We start from the raw sequence: 17,301 nt of genomic DNA, 5'->3' as shown, positions 1-17,301 counted from the left end.
CAGCCGGCAGTCAGCAGAAGTAGACTGCATTCTAACCACTGCGCCACCACGTTTCTATAGTGGTGGGTCAGTAACCATCCTTAACTCCTCAATTTCCTGCATCCACAAGTTCAAGAAACCGCCCAGAGCCCCTCTGTGAGGGAGATGGGTGGTAGGACAGACAGACGCATACTACAGTTCAAATCATTTCCCTAACAGAAATAACATAAAGAGAAAAATCTCTTACTTTTGATTCATAAGAGTCATCTGCAGGTTCTGCATAGCCTTCTTCAATAAGTATGGTACAGATATTCACCACTTTCGCAATGCCAGAGCACTGAAACACATCCACATGTAAGATGCCATGTACAATTGAGAAAATCTTCACCATCAGAACATGGTCGCTGACCAAGGAAGCAAATCTTTGGTTTGCAGCATAACTCCACTGTTCTCCACAAACAAGAGACCATGCAGAAGGACGTATTCTGCGCACCTTGAATTCCAGAGCCTGAATAAAAAATATCAAAACAAATACATATTTTCCAAGAAAATGAAATATTCTGACTGCCACACTCCCCCCCCCCCGCCAGAACACTTTCCTGTCATTCATTAAAAAGTAGAGAAAAGTTTACCTGAAAGGGAATCTCTCGGAGGTTGCTTGGAATCTCTCGCAACTGGTTTAAAGCCACTTTTGATCTATTGCCATAATCCACATAGAACACCTATAAAACAAAAAGCAATTAAAAAGAAACTTCTTCCAAGGCTTAGAGAAGAAAAGAGTGCAATCCCAGGCGACAGTGAGCTAAATTACAAATACAACACATTACATAAAGCCAAACTGAACAAAACGTGGATTAACACAAAGTGCAGAGCTGTTGTGAAAGTGGAGGTCTGCTTCATTCAAAACAGGACGCTATTTCCTATTGTTGCTTCAGTCAGCTCTTTCTATCATCTCCCCCAAAGAGTATTGTAATTGACTATTCTTTTCCAAACATTCATTGAAACATGGCCCTGTACTTAAAACTTCTCCAAAACAAATCAACGAGCAGCCCTAAGACGCAACCCATAAAAACAATTTGATCTATGGATACCCGTGGATGCTTCAAGGGTATCCCTGCTAGTTCCAGCGAATGCCAGAAATAGACAGGAATCGCAGATATTTTTATGTGACTAGGAGTATATATGTTCCAAATCAGCACAACTGCTGCTGCCCAAAATAGTACAACTTATTGCTCAACTTATTTCTCAAATGGGAAGATAATACTGTAAAGTTACACAGGGGACTCTTGCTATTCAGAAGTAGGATTTTTTTTAAAAAAAAAAAATGTCAGTCTTCTATTCCTTTCCAAAAGAGATCCATGCTTTTATTGCCTTTACTCCAAGCAATCCATAATGTATTTTTAAAATGTAAGCAGAGACCAGTTATTTTTTTCCCCAGATGCTGCCATCTGTTATGCTAGACGAGCATCTTTCAACCTTGGTGACTTTTTAAGATGGGTGAATTTCAGCTTCCAGAATTCCCGAACCAGCTCTGCTCTGCAGAATTCTGGGAGTTGAAATCCAACCATCTTAAAGTCATCAAAGGTCAGAAACACTGCACTAAACATATTCCGTACGATTATACTTGAACATGCTCAAGGATTTGAAAAAGAAGCACCTCGGCACTGTCTCCAGACACATACAGGATTTGGACACGGTAGTACCTCTCTTTTTCCCATTCAGTAAAAGGTGCCAAACAAACCAAGTCTGGATAAGGGCGAATAGGCAAAGAGGTCAACTCCAGCTGGCCAATCTCAGCGGACAGTTTTTGTAATGCAGCCATACTTCTTTCATCTGTTCTGTATCCACAGAAGTGCCCAACCTCTACAATCTGAAAAGGGCAAGATTTGTTTGTAGCATCCTCTGACACAATACACACACAGAAACAAGCCTGGATTTTCAAACTGCTCTTAATTAATAGGATTTAGTTAATACTCAGTTAAATGGAGAGTTTGGGAGTCAAGTAGGACAAGAGAAAAACGGCAGAAATGTAAATGATTTATCTCAGGATTTACCCCCAAATTATTATATTTTGCAAGTGACTATTTTGAGCTAATTATTTCTGTCTTTCTGTAACATTTAAATATTTTTAGCTCAATTGCAAATCATGGGCATGTTTTTTTTTAGCAAAATTAACAATGTTTTAAGGCATACTCTTTAGGAATGAAGCTACAGGTAGTCTTTGCTTAATGACCACAATTGTAATTGGCAATTCTGCCTCTAGGCAAGATGATCATTAAGTGAGGCAAAACATGAATGCAACAATTTATGACTTCATTTCCACTAACTCATGGGGGGTAATTAAGCAAGACATTATATGACTGCAACTTGCAATTTTGTTGCCAACTTCTTCACTGACTCTAGCTGGCTGTGAAGAACTCAAATGTCAGTCACATGGCTGTGGGGATGCTGCAACGGTTGCAAACAAAAGGATCAGTCTTCAAATTACTTTTTCAATGCTGTCAAAGCTTCAAATGGTGGCTAACAGAGCAGTCATTAAGCAAGGATTACCTGTACTATGATTCACAAGCTAATGAAGTTGGTGCTTTTCAAAGTCATCAAGGGACCAGCCAAATATCCCAACTCTAGAATATCTATATCCAAAATCTCAGGGGCTGCCATAAAGAAGAGGGAGTCAAGCTATTCTCCAAAGCGCCTGAGGGCAGGACAAGAAGCAATGGATGGAAACTAATCAAGGAGAGAAGCAACCGAGAAATTTCCTGACAAAACAATTAATCAATGGAACAACTTGCCTCCAGAAGTTGTGAATGATCCAACCCTGGAAGGTTTTGAGATTGGATAACCATTTGTCTGAAATGGTATAGGGTTTCCTGCCTAAGCAGGGGGTTGGACTAGAAGACCTCCAAGGTCCGTTCTGTTCCGTTCCGTTCCTATTCCTATTCCATGTCTATTCTATTCTATTAACAGGCAGGAGGGAAAAGTCTAGCATTTAAAAAACCTGGAACACACAAGTCTTTGCAGAATATACAGATGTGCATCTGTGGTTTCATTATTGTTGCCAGTAAAAAGACCTATCTTGCCCACTTGTATGCCTTGGCAGAAAATCATTTAAGATATTAAATGACTGGAGAGCTCAGATTTATAAATGTATCTGGTGTGAAGTTTGACACAAATGATTTTAAGATTTAGTTTACTAAGAAACTGTTTATCTCCCCCATTTTAGAGTTCACCCCACTAAAGTTGAACAGGTACTGCACACAACGGCACACAGACATATTTATCACCTACCTCAGTGACACAAATAGATAAATCAAGACTATTTATAGTCTGCAGTTTATCCAAGGTATTACAAAACTTCTGCACGGGAGTCACAGTATGTTTCTGAAAGTCAATGTTCACTCTAAAAACAAGTTATCAAAATAATAAACAAATGCTAGTCATTAATCATGTATAATCTAAAGACAATAAGTAAGTAAGTCACCTTTGGTGCTATTCCAGAAAGGTGGCCTATGGACCCTGTTTTTCCATATATATAAAGCACACACATATATCCATTATCAAGATAAAACTGTTTAAATCAACTGTAAGGTATGCAAAAACCTTTTATCAACTTGATTAGGATTGGAACCCCACGTTCCCTTCATTGTATTTTCATTGCATTTCCTGGGTGTGAAGCCCTTTTATTTTCTATACAAAGGATGGACAGTTGTGCTAGGCCTTCCACAGAATTATTTTTTGCCTATGACTATTGGCAAACATTAAAAAACCAAACAGTGGATTAGGAAGGAGCTGATTAGTTACTCTTAATTCATTTCGTAAGATGCCAGATCAAGCGAAAAAAGTCATATGCCATTGTGCTGTCCAGCCAGTGTATGGGAATTGTATAGCTAGGTAGCAATTGTGAGCTGTTTGTTCCCTGAAGGGAATGCATCACGGTAAATGTAGTTAAGATATCCTGGAAAATGTAGTCCATGTCACGTGACCATATCTGTAATCCTAATTGGTCACTAAATTGACCCTCGATGGGTTGGGGGAGTTTTCCTCACTCTTGGCTGAACTCATGGACTCTTGGTAACTGTTCTATCGTTACAAGATGGGAGAAAAAGGATAGGAGATAAACCATCTTTTTACCTACAATACAGATATGCAAAGGATTGGTCATTAAAGAAGAACTTCATCACAAATGTGAGTTATGAGGATACCTGATGAACGAATAAAAGTACTTTGTTATGGATGTTTTGTGGAGTTTATCTATCTGCATCTGTACAGGATACAGAATAGCCATGGTCTTGGACATTCCAAGCCTCTTCTCCATTTTGGAGCTCCATATCACTCAGTCTTTAGTATTCCAAATTCTGCATTTTGTTTTTTTGTTTTTAAAAGCTCATTTCATATTAGAATCTTGCAAAGTATATTTTGGCTCTGCTTAGGCATTGCTGAATCAAAGCAGAACAGCTTCCCTGTCAGATAAGGAACCAAATCCAGTTTCATAATAACATACCTCGTGTCCCTTAGAATGCTGCTACTTATACTTCCCAATTTGTCCTCTATCTCCTCTGAGGAATGGGTGTTCAGTTCAAATGGAATCCTCATTTGTGCCATTTTAAGAGCAAAATACACGGCAGGAAGTGTTTTAAAACGTTCTGTAGGATTCCGAGTAAATTCTACAAAGGCTCTAGGTAAAAAAATTAAAAAGAAATAAAATTGTCTCATAGGGAAAATATGGGCATGTGCATTTGTGTACAAACACACACATGTAAATATACAGATAAAGGTATTAAGATATTAAGATAAGAGAGAGAGGAAGTGGGGAGAGGGAGAGACAGATGATGATGAAGATAGACAAGACAGACAGATTGATTTGCTTCCCACTTCATTCACAAATGGTGAAAGAAAGAAGGGAACTGAGGTGTGTGGTAGAGCAGTGGTCACCAACCGGTGGGCTGCGATCCACTAGTGGGCCGCGACAAACTTCTGGTGGGCCGCAGAGAAATCTCACCCGCAGAGCACCTCCCCCAAAGCAATTAATCCAGGCTGTTCAGAAACACAAGGCTGCGCCACCCACATGGCCCGCAGGAACCCTTTTATGTGACAGACTGAGCTAGCTGATGCAGATAGATAGATCTCTGAATGAATCTGAGATTCTATGAGCAACTCAATCTGCCTGCCTGCTTTGCCTGATTTTGGGTAAAAATTGCTCTTTTTTTAATAAAAGATTCAATATTTACATACATGGTGTGTTGTGAGTTAATTTTATGAGTTTGCTTGCAAGCAAATTTTATGTGACAGACTGAGTTAGCTGATGGCAGATAGATAGATATCTGAATGAATCTGTGATTCTGTCAGCAACTCAATCTGCCTGCCGGCTTTTGGGTAGAAGTTGCTCTTTTTTATAAAAAATTCAATATTTATATAAATATTTATAATATTTACATACATGCCATGCCCAGACAGTCACATGACCACCAAGCCACAACCACAAATTAGGCCAGGCCCACAGAACCTGTTAGTGGTCCCTGGGATTTAAAATTATGAGTTTGGTGGTCCCTGAGGTCCAAAAGGTTGGCGACCCCTGTGGTAGAGAATGTGCAAAAGAAGAAGAAAGTGAACTAGGATATTGTTGGTAGAACAGTCCTAAGAAATGTTCCTGATGCCTTCTGATTCTCCAGGATTCCCATGGAAATATACAGAAACAAAGCATGACTATCAGGAGGACTCTTCTAGATACTGAGGGAAGTAACATAAAATTGGAAATTTAGAGCAAGCAAAAGGGAGCAGGAACCAGGAGAGGGGCAATTCATATTTCTGTATTTTCTGTTGCTTCCTGACATAATGATGTTTTCTTCCCATAACAGAGCCACCGCCAACATACAAAGATCTGAGAACCACAATACAGAAATCTGAGAATTCCCAGTGGGCAAAAGGAGAGGCCAGGAACCTCAGAAGGGCGGTCAGAGGAGTAACCGAACGAGCCCTTGGCTGAAGAGGAGAGAGAAGAGTTGCAGCTGATTACTCAGAAGATGGTTAACAAAAACAAAAATTACATAAAATGAAAACATACAAATCCACTTACTTGCTTCCATCATAAACAATGGATTTGACTTGACCACACTGTCTGAACAGAGATTGCAGCTGCTTATAATACAGAAAGCCATAGGGAGGAATGTTCTTTAACTGTTAGGAAAAATAAATGTGCATCTTCAGAAAGGTTGTATTCTGATACTTTTAAATAAGTTTGTTGTTATTATTATTGTTATTGTTATTATTACAGCAGCAGAACTGCAAAAACCTGTGCTACCCGGAACATCATACATTTTAAGAAGATACTTGGTTGATAACTAGGATGCTGGCAGAAACGCGTATCAACCACCAGCGCAAGTCAATGACATTTGTGATACATTTTTAAATGTTCAGTTGACTGAGTTTCATATTTAATGAATAAAAGAGATAATAATAATAACATGAATTAAATCATTATTCAACATTTATACAGTATATTCTAAGATAGATTACCACAGCAAATATCAGTTGATTAAATCTAGCTCTCCTATCTTGAACAGCCTAACTTCTACTAGTATCCAAGTTCTGCCAAGTGTGACCTTACTTCCTGCTAGAAGAATATAGTGTCTCTTGGCTACCATGAAAAGTTTCACTGGTTCTTTTTTTTTCTTTGTTCCCAATCTCTATTCCTCCAACATTTTTCTCTTTTCCACATATTCTTATAATCCACTGTAAGTGGACTTGAAATAAGCTAGGAAATGGAGCAGCTATGGCTACTGTAGCCATGAAAATGTATGCCATAATAAATACTTGTGCCACAAAATTAAGTTACATTGGCCACAAAAGATTAATGCACCTACCATGTGGAAAATTAAGACCCCTTTGTGAAAGCCACTTAAAACTTAACTTACATACCATCACTGTTGTTTTGGGATCTCTGCCTGACAATTCCCTCACAGCAACTTCTTTATCATGGTGCACAAAGGTAAAATAATTTGGATAGAAAGCTCCAGCAATCACCACCTGAGAAATAAGAGGGAGTTGTCATCATCATAACCATCATCATTTTAGCCATTTTCTTTCTACTGCAGGATGAAGGTCTCTTCTGCATGTTTCCAATCTATATAGTCTTGAGCTTTCTCTTACCAATTTGGCCCACAATACTTGCTGATGTTAAGAGGGAGTAAGTTGCTATAAAAGGGGGACTTCCCTCTTAGCCAACCCCTTCTTCCCTCTGCAGTTACTTAGATGATCATGTGACCCATGCTTATTCCTAGTTACATCCCTTTGGTTAGAAAGTTACTTGGCCATGACATCTATGAATGGAATAGTTCTTTAAAATATAATGATTGTTTCACCATTTGTTATATACCTACTGAATCCTTACAATTTATATTGACTGTTTCCTAGTATGATTTGATTGCTTATTGTACCCTATGATTATTATTAAGTGTTGTACCTGATGATTCTTGACGAATGTATCTTTTATTTTAATGTACACTGAGAGCATATGCACCAAGACAGATTCTTTGTGTGTCCAATCACACTTGGCCAATAAAGAATTGAATTCTATTCTATTCTATTCTATTCTATTCTATTCTATTCTATTCTATTCTATTCTATTTCTATTCTGAATGATAAGTGTGCATGTGTGAAAGTCTTGTTATAGTCTCAACATACAGTTCACATATTTTCAAGCAGAAGATGTAAGTATAACATTTGGACATTTGGTCTCAATTAAAAACAGGGAAAATCTGACCTCAAGGAAAATTACTGAAAATATCTGTTTGACTGTCCCTTTTATTCTTGGAGGGAAGTAAGTGGCATACTGTATAAATGTACTGTAACAAAGAAACAATACAAAAACACTAAACCATGCAGTTTAATTGGATTTCCATATACTATATGTCTCATATCTAGAGAAATAAAGCGTTCATATTTAAAATCTAAAAAGAAAATTGTGATCACAAAATCCATGTATCTTTACTTTAATTATACTTTTGTCTGAATGCTTCTAAACTGTACAATTAAAATAGAAAAGAATAAAAATATTCAAAGCCACACTCTGAAATTAACCTGTGCTTAAGTCTCAGCAGATTCATAAATGTTTTGAATATCCTTGAAAACATTTCTAATATAATCAACTCTCTCACCTGCAAAATAAAACGCTGCTTATATGCATGCTCTCGATCCATGATGGGAGAATGAGTGTTGACATGCATATTGAATATGCTAATTCTTTTTTTCAACTCCTCATACAACTCAGCCACCTAAAAATTGTAAAACTGTTTTAAAGTACATGAGAACCTAAAAAGTAAAGACGCATCTAAAGATAAAACACTTGTACAAAATAAATTCTCGTATATTTATGTCCTAGACTTTTGCTGATAATCTAATAGTACCTAAGCACCAGACTGAATTTATCAAAAAGCAGCCATCTCATATTCTAATGCAATGATGATCAACCTACCACATGCGTGTCAAAAGTAACACACCATGAAGTTTTGGGTGACATGCCAGTGTTTACCTTCACTCAATAACTATTCTTGAAAGCACGCCCCTTTCTTGCACAGATTTTGGAAGACAATGGGGTATGCTCTTGCATGAAAGTCTGGACTCTCCAGAAGTCACAAAAGTGGTGCATGTTCTCACATAGCCTCTGAAAATTGCATGACAACAGGGCAGGCTTTCATGAAGTTTTCAGATGCCATGGAAGAGCATTTTCCAAATATGGTCCAAGAGAAAAGGCCTCATACAACCCAGAGCAACCTCAGATATGTTGCAGGAGTCCGTCAACAGAAACAGAACACTGCCTGAGGGTAAACAATGCGTGACAGATCCTGGAGAGGACTGGGCCACAGGAACATTCATACTTTGGGGGATGGTGCAAGGCAGCCCTTTAGAGTGGCAACAGTGATGTTAGGCCTGAAATCAAGGCCTGGTCTTCCACTTCAGGCCTAGTCTCTATTCAGGGTAGCCTAGACCCGTGTGTGTGTGTGTGTGTGTGTGTGTGTGTGTGTGTGTGTTAAATAGAGAGTTATCTTTTGTTTGATGGGGCGGGAGGGCGTGGCATGCCAACAGATTCAACTTAGGCATTTTCCAAATTTTTGACACACTGAGCCCAAAAGGTTTCTTCATCACTATTCTACTGCCTCCCAGATGTGTTATGTTAGTAATTTCCAGAATTTCTAGCCAACATGGTGGCTAGGAATTCTGAGAATTCTTTCAAGAAGATCCTCAATTCTCAATGTGAATATGATTTGAAAGTTGGCTGTTGAATGCAATATGAGTTTTGTGTGACAGAAATAAGGCAAAGCACCTATGGAAATTAACTGGCTGCTAAGAGAAAAGTTCAACACTGAACAGGAATAAATGATGTCCCCTATGCTATTTCATGCACTTTAGTTTAAAATAATTCAAAAATACTGGCTAGTGTATTGATTGAGGACATGAATAAGGGTACTTTTGTCTGTATCTCATGTGCGTTGTTAATTAAGATCATGAATGCATTGCAATGATATAGCTGAATGATTCAGAAAGGGGCTTAGATTTAAATATTCAGTAATGATCTGAATGATCTAAGTTTGATCTGAATAATGGAGTTGAAAATACATGGGGAAAAAACTAGAGTCAGTAATTGAATTTGTGCATTTGGCAGAATGTTTACCAAAGATACAGGATGGCGGAGACATTTTAATACATATAAAAGATGGCACAAACAGAGTAGGTAGCATGTGGCATGCTGTAAGAATTGTCAAAAGAAGCAAAAATATCTGCTTACAACAACATGCTTCTGCCCACTTTGTGATACAGAAATAATAAGACTATGAAAAGAAATAGAAAGTAAGTTGAAATGACTTGTAAACTGTTAGCCAACTCCATTATTAGAAGAGAAAGGGGAGATCAGGGGAACAAGAAACAGGGAATGTAGTAGATTAGAATATTACTCTACATTTTCTCTTTCAATCTGCAACCATTACAGAACTATACTAAATGCTACAGTAACTTTAGTGACAGAGGGTTCCTCAAAAATACCCATAAGCAGGCTAATTGCTTATAGCAGGAATATGCAGTTTTGTTAAGCAGTGTCATGTGATTTCAGGCAACAAATTGCGATTTTCCCTTTCTACTCCACTTTAATAGAATTTAACTGAGATAGTATATGACTGTTTGTCTGATACGAATGTATTTTATTTCTCTTGGGCGTGAATAAGTGTACCATTTCTCAGGAGAAAAGCTATTCTCAGAAACTAAAGGCAATAGGAAAGTAACTTTGCTTGGAAAGGAACATGGGTTCAAATTTACATGTTTGGGCACTAGCTTCAAATTTTTATATTCAAGAGAAGAAAATGAGAAGCTTATCTATTATATTTTTATTAATTAAATATGTTACAGACAGCAATGCTTATTATGCTAATCACTGTTTTATTATTTTATACTGATGTTGTTTTCCTATGTATTTTTACCACATACCTGTTTGCATGTACATAAATATGAGATTTAATAAAGATAAAAGGGGTTGCAGATTGTAAAAATATATTCCTTTTTTTATCTAATCAAATAGCTAAAACACAGAACGCTACTAAGACTCACAAGGCACATAGGACAGCATTCCATGTATTCCTCTGAACTAATGAAATTAAATCATCTTTCTAAATGCAGTTAGAAAAAAAAAAAGAATACAATCAAATTGGATGGATGAGAGGCGAAACTCCTGATAATACTGCTTTCCCTGGAACTCCGAGACACAAATGGCCAGATTTCAAGTGACTGGGTTTCTTTTAAAGCCTAAATCAGCCCATACGAGAGCAAGGAAAAATAGCCAGAAGTTTTTAACTGTGTGTTGAGGCACTGGGGAAAGATTTTCCCATCATTCTCTCCAAACCTGCTCTGTATGAACGAAAAAAAATCATGTCACCCGATCTCTCTTTGAGAGCTCTCTTATAGCATTCATAGTTTATTCTCCAAAGGTAATGTGAAAATTCCTTCCTCAAATAAAAATTTTAAAAGTATTTTTAATACTTTTCAGTGACACAGACAACACCCTGGGGATGCAGATCTGATTAATCTGGGCTGTCTTTATTTTTTTAAGTCATATGTGGAGAGCCAGGTCTTATATTTCCACTTTAAAGGCACCAGGTAGACACTGAGTCTTGCCTAGGCACTGGCTGGATGACTTTGGGCCTGTCATGTCTCTCAGCCCATATTACCTCTCAGGTCTTGTTGTGTGGGAAAAATGTGGGGAGGAAGAAGATATGTTAGATATGTTGAATTATTTATAAAAAATAATAGATGGGTTATAAATAACATGAAGTGGCACCATAGGCAAATTAAGCTTAAAAAAATTATAACCTATTGGGGGGGGGATTTCTAACCATAAGAAGTAAAATTTTACTAACCTGAAAAAACTTCGCAAAAATAAAAAGCCTATCTAAAATTTGGCACATCTACTACCAAATATTAGCGGTATAAACTGGAACCTGCAAAAATACAACTAGGGAGCTACAAAAAAATGTAAGGAGATGGCCAAGCAATCATTTTTATGATGTAATGGGAAGGGAAGAACAGTGAAACAGGCAAAGAGATTATCATATTCACCTCTCTCATTCTCTTGATGTGAATGTAGTTGGAACGGCCCCAGTCCACTTCATTCTGGAGGGGGAAACAAAAGAGTTAAAAATAACTAAAATTGTAAACAGAAGTTGAAAAAGCAACTTGCATAATCTCAACTGTTTTTGTTTCTGTGCCATGCCCTATTTTAAACCTACCAAGGTTTTGTTCCTGTAATCATTAGCAGCCTACCAGAACTATTCAGGCAGTTGAGCAAAGAGCAAACAATGAAGAATTTTTACTCTAGATACAGGTTCTTCCCTACCCACAGATTATGGTCATGTGAGAACACAAACTTCCATTCTTGTAACATGCAAGCACTCGATTTTTTAGTTGCAGGATATTTTATATGTGTAACCAGGATTCCAGAGGCAGGCTAAGTTGTGGTGTCAGACTCCCTTTAACTTCCAGTTAAATTCTTCTCTAGCCTACAAGCATTTCAGAAGGTGGGTCAAATCCAAGAGGGAGAAATCAAGAGAGCCCCAGCTCTCTACAATAATTACTGCTTAAATACACAAAATCTTAGAGAAATCTAGCAACTCAAATTCATGAATATGCAGAGTGGAATCAGTGCATCAGTACCCCAAAATAGTTTGGCAGCTTAGAAAAGCTTACCAACCATCTAATGGATTAAGACAGGACAGAAATATTCTAATAAACAAACATTTTAAGTGCTCCCATCTGATTAGCTGCTTTCTTTAAAACAAACATCCAAGGTAATATTCTGAATGCCAGAGTTATACCAATCTGTTCAAATACCAAAGTGCTGGATGAGAAACAATCTTGTCAATATGCACCAGATGCAAGAAAACTTTCTACATACAGCTGTTAGGATAAATGGTCTATTTGAGTATCAAGACTCATTTATGAGACACAGATTTGTGCATGCTAATCTCTTCTCCTACAATTGGATGGGTTTCCCTCGGTTTCTCCTAAATTCTAAATTTAGGACATTAATCCAACATCTTCAAAGATCAAATCAGCAATATTGAAAGATGCAGAACATCCATCCCACCACAGTGTATATAGAACATTTGATCAAGTAAATATCCAAGTTAACAAACAGATTACCAATGGAACTAACCTTTGGATGCCTAAGCTTTCCTTTTTGCCTGTTTTCTTGCCATTCCTAACAACGACAAAAGAAGTCATAATGTAATTTGTAATTGACCTTCATGCAGCATATTCCATGCACATTGATCCAAAATCCTATAGTCAAATAGCTTTGATTTTTATTACATGGAAAATATTTTATATTGCCTTTTAATTTAAAATTTTAAGGACAATTTGAAATAACTCATTCAATAGTTAGTAATCACTAATGGAAACGAAAAATAAATAAATGCAGGTAGTAACAAAAAAAAAAAAAATCCCCAATTATGCCAGTAACATAAGATATAAAAGCAGGAACAAGGAAGATTAGTTACCTTAAATGCATTAATAATCGCAATACAATCACTACTGCTGTTCCCAGAAAATTGTAGCTTGTTCCTGCAGAGCAAGAAGAGGTCTAAAATACATGTATTGTTTTATATATTTTATACTATTTCTTTCTGTTTTGGCCAACCCTTTTATTCCATGAATTCAAAAAATATGTATGTAGCAAAACATATTTTATTTCTAAAATTATTTGCAGTTATATGAAAAAGGAAAAAAGTCAAGTCAATTTACACATAGTCTTCAGAAGCAGCATAAACAAAAAGTCTGCAAAGTATTTGGATCTGATGTGAAGGGCTTAAGAACATGCAGGAACAAGAACCCAGCACCTGTCTGAGATCATGGAAACTGATGTGAATGCTTTAAACAGTAGAAATCCTATTTCCATACATTTCAACATACTTCTACTAAACTGAATCGGAAGCACTGCACAGCCCTAGTTGTAGCAGCTGTTACAACTGCATAATGCTCCCTTGATTAACCTTATTTATTTGTATCCCATCTTTATTACTTTTACAAATAATTCATATGTATTGAACATATTTTCTCCAAAATAACAACTCTGTGAGGGAAGCTGGGCTGAGAGAGAGAGACTGGCCCAATGTCACCCAGCTGGCTTTCATGGCTAAGGCAGGACTAGAACTCACAATCTCTGGCTTTCTAACCTGGTGCCTTAAGCACTAGACCAAACTGGCTCCCTTCTGAAGAAAAAAGTGGGGTATAAACTTGCCTTCCACTTTTGGGTTGCTTTCCTTTAGTGAATGTTAAGATGTTTAGAACGTTGGAGCAAATTTCTTGAAAAATAATAGTATATATACACAAATATAAAATGAAGGATCAAATTTCAATAAATCAGATGGTGGCTTTAGAGAAAATACCTATATCCATCAAGATGTTGCTTGAAAGGTATTATAAAGAAACTGTTCAAAGAGAGGGCTGCAGCTGTAACAAAGAGAGAAAAAAATAGCATTTGCTAAAAATTGTATTTGCCCTTTTAATCACAAAAAGGCAGCAGACTCAAGTTTTATTTCCATGTACAAAACTTATATAATCTAATTATCAGTTGCAGGGTACTAATGGTGTATTTATATATGTATCCATTCCTCATTACATAAGTATCTTCCTTCCAGCATCATTGATTTTAACAATTTTATTTCATCAATTTCAGTACATTATTTTTAGGTGGCTCTTTGGCCATAGTCATGCATTTCTAAGTTTAAAGATCTGCCTCATTCTTACTTTTCTACTATGAACAGCTTGTAAGATATTACTAATCTAAGTTGAGAAAAATAGTATTTATACTCGCCTATTATAAGTGTTTCTTCCAGGCATCCAAAGACATGTCCAAGAACTATTAGTTTGCCTAGGTGATGATTCACAGGTAACTGTGCCAGCACTTTTCCCAGAAAGGTCAACTCACCATCGTAAGGATTTCTTTCTTCAAAATGATCGTTAATAGCAAGTGCCCCTAACTATTTCAAAACAAAAGCAATAATAATATTAATAGGAGACACAATCATGACTTTTAAGACTAATTTTTAGTATAAGCCAAAATGGCACTTGTAAAAAGCTTGGTAGCAAATGAAGTCAGGCTAGCACAATTTGTAGCCCATAGGGCAGGTACTGTATATATGAGTAATAACAAAACAGTAGACTTTTTTGTGATGCATGTGGTCTCATTCCCTGATTTCATTTTTAATTATTCAGAGACACCTCCCAAAACTGAATTCTGAGAATTAGTTATCCATGCTCAGCAGGTAGAACCATACTGGTTAGGTTGATTTACAGTGACATAACATATACAAATTACAAATATTACAGATTATTTAACTTTCCATCCTCCTATTAAGCAAACAGATGTCTTGGTTTTTCAAAAAACAAAAGGCATACTTAAAAAGAATTATAAAACACCCACCTCTTTAAGGTGCAGAATTGTGCGTTCAATATCACTGCTAACAGGAGGCGAGAGAGCGGTTGCTAACAGAGCTCTCGGTTCTCCCATGTCAAGCATCTTCACTTTCAGTACAGTAGTTTCCAATGGGCAACGCTAAAAGGATAAATAAAAGTTCTGTGTTTGACACTCTCCAATTCTGCAAGGATATTCTTGAGGTTTTTTTTTAACAGTAGTAGCTGGTAAAGCTAGTTGCTTTTATGCTATGCGCAACCTATAGGTAACAGAACAGAATAACAGAATTGGAAGGGACCTTGGAGGTCTTCCAGCCTAACTCCCTGCCCATGTAGACACAATGTCATATTTTTTACTCAATAAGAAATACTATCTTTTTCTAAAAGTGAATGTGAAAACTCTGAGAAGCATATGGGGGAGTTCAGCTGGTGTGAAAGAGGAAGCACAGATATTTAGAGCAGTCTAAGAAAATGTTTCAAGGAGACACTTAGTTGATTTGGGGTAAGGCTACCTGGAAACTTAAAATTTACAGTTTGCAAAATTTACAGTTTAGGTATTAATACTAATGAGTAGTATTGAGCTGAGCAGCAAGTTGGAAGCCATGTAACTGGCAACGCAAGAGGTGAGACTGATACAACATTCTCTGTTCTTTTACTCACTTCCTTGCTACTGAATACAGAAAGTTTTGGCCAAAATCTCAGTCCCCCAACTGTATGTTCCAACAGTATGTGGCTTCCATCTTGCTGCTCAGATCCAAATGGACAACCACAACTATCCAAGCCCACACAAGAAAACGATCAAGAGAAAAATGCCACTTGTAAAAAGAATGGATTTTCTGACTCTACAAATGAACACTAAAGCAAAAGTTCATGCAGCCAAATAAAATCCCAAAACATTGGGAGCAGCACTTGAACACCAACAGCATTTACAAAATCATCACCAGTCAATTGCAAAAGGCAGCTTTTTTTTGGAACAGCTTACATCCTGCAGAAACAGCTCCTTCAAGTTACTTAACAATCTGTCCTTGAAATTACAACACACACCCAGTCACATTGTCACATTTCAGGCACTTGTTAACTGGCTCACATTTATTTAGTTATTTGTTAAATTTATTTGCCACCTATCTCACCATGGGGCTACTCTAGGCATCTTGCTCTAGGCGGATTTATGAGTAGTTGCAGTGTCCCATGGTCAAAAGAACATAATTTGTAACACTTTTTAGCTGGATTCTTGGGGTGGGGAATTAACTTAGGAGAATAGATTTGTTTAATGATCACGTGATTCACTGAAAGATCATGATGATTTGCTTTATGACCATTGTAAAAATTGTTGTACGATTGAGTCAGATCATGTGGTGCAGAGGTGGTATTGACTAGTTCCGGAGAACCAGTAGCGGAAATTTTGAATAGTGCTGAGAACCGGCAAATACCACCTCTGACTGGAGATCTTATCCTTCCCCTGCCACACCCACCGAGCCACGCCCAGAACTGGTAGTAAAAATATTTAAATCCCACCGAGTGGTGCCACACTTACTGAATATAATGACAGAAATTCTGAGTTCAATTGTGATTAAAAGAGAATTAGATTATGGCATCTTGGATTTTATATTGTTGTGTACATAATAATAATAAATTAAGGTTGTATGCTGTCTAATAACTGGATGGCAGAGTGGCATGAGATAACTTTGAAGTACTATCTAAAAAAAATTGAATTTTTTTTTTGAAAGATACATAGAGACACATACCTTTTTTCAGTCAATTTGTTATGAGTGAATTGTAAAAAAAAAAAATCAAGCAACAGCCAGAAAAAATATTTTTCTTTCTGAGTTGTCTATTGAATGTACCAGATTTAGGTAACAATTGTTTGCTGATGGCTTAATTATAGCTAAATACTTATTGATTGTTCCTAAGAATGTCAGAATCTAAAACTGTCCTTCCATCATCCTTTGACGTTTTATCAGTGAGTTCTCATCACTTCCTGCCATTGTTCTTAAACATAATGGCTATTTTTTGGTGGTCAGCAGAAATATAACTGGTCTTCCCACTCTAAAGTCATGCAAATGGGTGTGTGTTATTCTTACCACCATCTCAGGAACAGTGCTTTCCGGTATATAGTTTGCCCAGAAGTCTTTGTATACTAGTCTGTAGCAGTATCCTTTGGACACACGGCCAGCTCGACCTTTACATTAAAGAAAAATCTTCAGCACTTACAATTCAAAAGCTGAAATACCACTTACACTTATTAATGGCAGCAGGGACTAGTATTGAAACACACTGGTTGCCTGTTCACAATCAAAGCATCAGTATCTCAGTACAGGAATTATCTAAAGATTATTTCAGCCTAGTGCTGTGATGGTGAACCTACGGCAC

At 37.0% G+C, this 17,301-nt stretch overlaps 1 protein-coding gene across 1 annotated transcript in view; it reads right to left on the bottom strand.

The window, feature by feature from the left end:
• Nucleotides 1-17,301, bottom strand: part of TDRD9 (tudor domain containing 9) — a 112,097-nt gene that overhangs the window by 18,691 nt on the left and 76,105 nt on the right. The window contains exons 14-28 of the mRNA XM_087952239.1: nt 17,013-17,110; nt 14,942-15,073; nt 14,333-14,498; nt 13,905-13,968; nt 13,017-13,080; nt 12,674-12,718; nt 11,578-11,631; nt 8,133-8,249; nt 6,895-7,002; nt 6,053-6,153; nt 4,481-4,654; nt 3,268-3,379; nt 1,637-1,849; nt 612-701; nt 227-487 (exon numbers count right to left, since the gene is read on the bottom strand). Of these exons, the coding sequence (XP_087808365.1) occupies nt 227-487; nt 612-701; nt 1,637-1,849; nt 3,268-3,379; nt 4,481-4,654; nt 6,053-6,153; nt 6,895-7,002; nt 8,133-8,249; nt 11,578-11,631; nt 12,674-12,718; nt 13,017-13,080; nt 13,905-13,968; nt 14,333-14,498; nt 14,942-15,073; nt 17,013-17,110 (1,799 nt within the window). The remainder of the gene's footprint in view (nt 1-226; nt 488-611; nt 702-1,636; nt 1,850-3,267; nt 3,380-4,480; nt 4,655-6,052; nt 6,154-6,894; nt 7,003-8,132; nt 8,250-11,577; nt 11,632-12,673; nt 12,719-13,016; nt 13,081-13,904; nt 13,969-14,332; nt 14,499-14,941; nt 15,074-17,012; nt 17,111-17,301) is intronic.

This window comes from Notechis scutatus, chromosome 1 (assembly GCF_049901735.1).
Source record: "Notechis scutatus isolate UNSWTSFEM ecotype Mainland chromosome 1, rNotScu1.2, whole genome shotgun sequence".
Classification (NCBI taxonomy): Eukaryota; Metazoa; Chordata; class Lepidosauria; order Squamata; family Elapidae; genus Notechis; species Notechis scutatus.
This window is presented reverse-complemented; position numbering and strand designations above follow the sequence as displayed.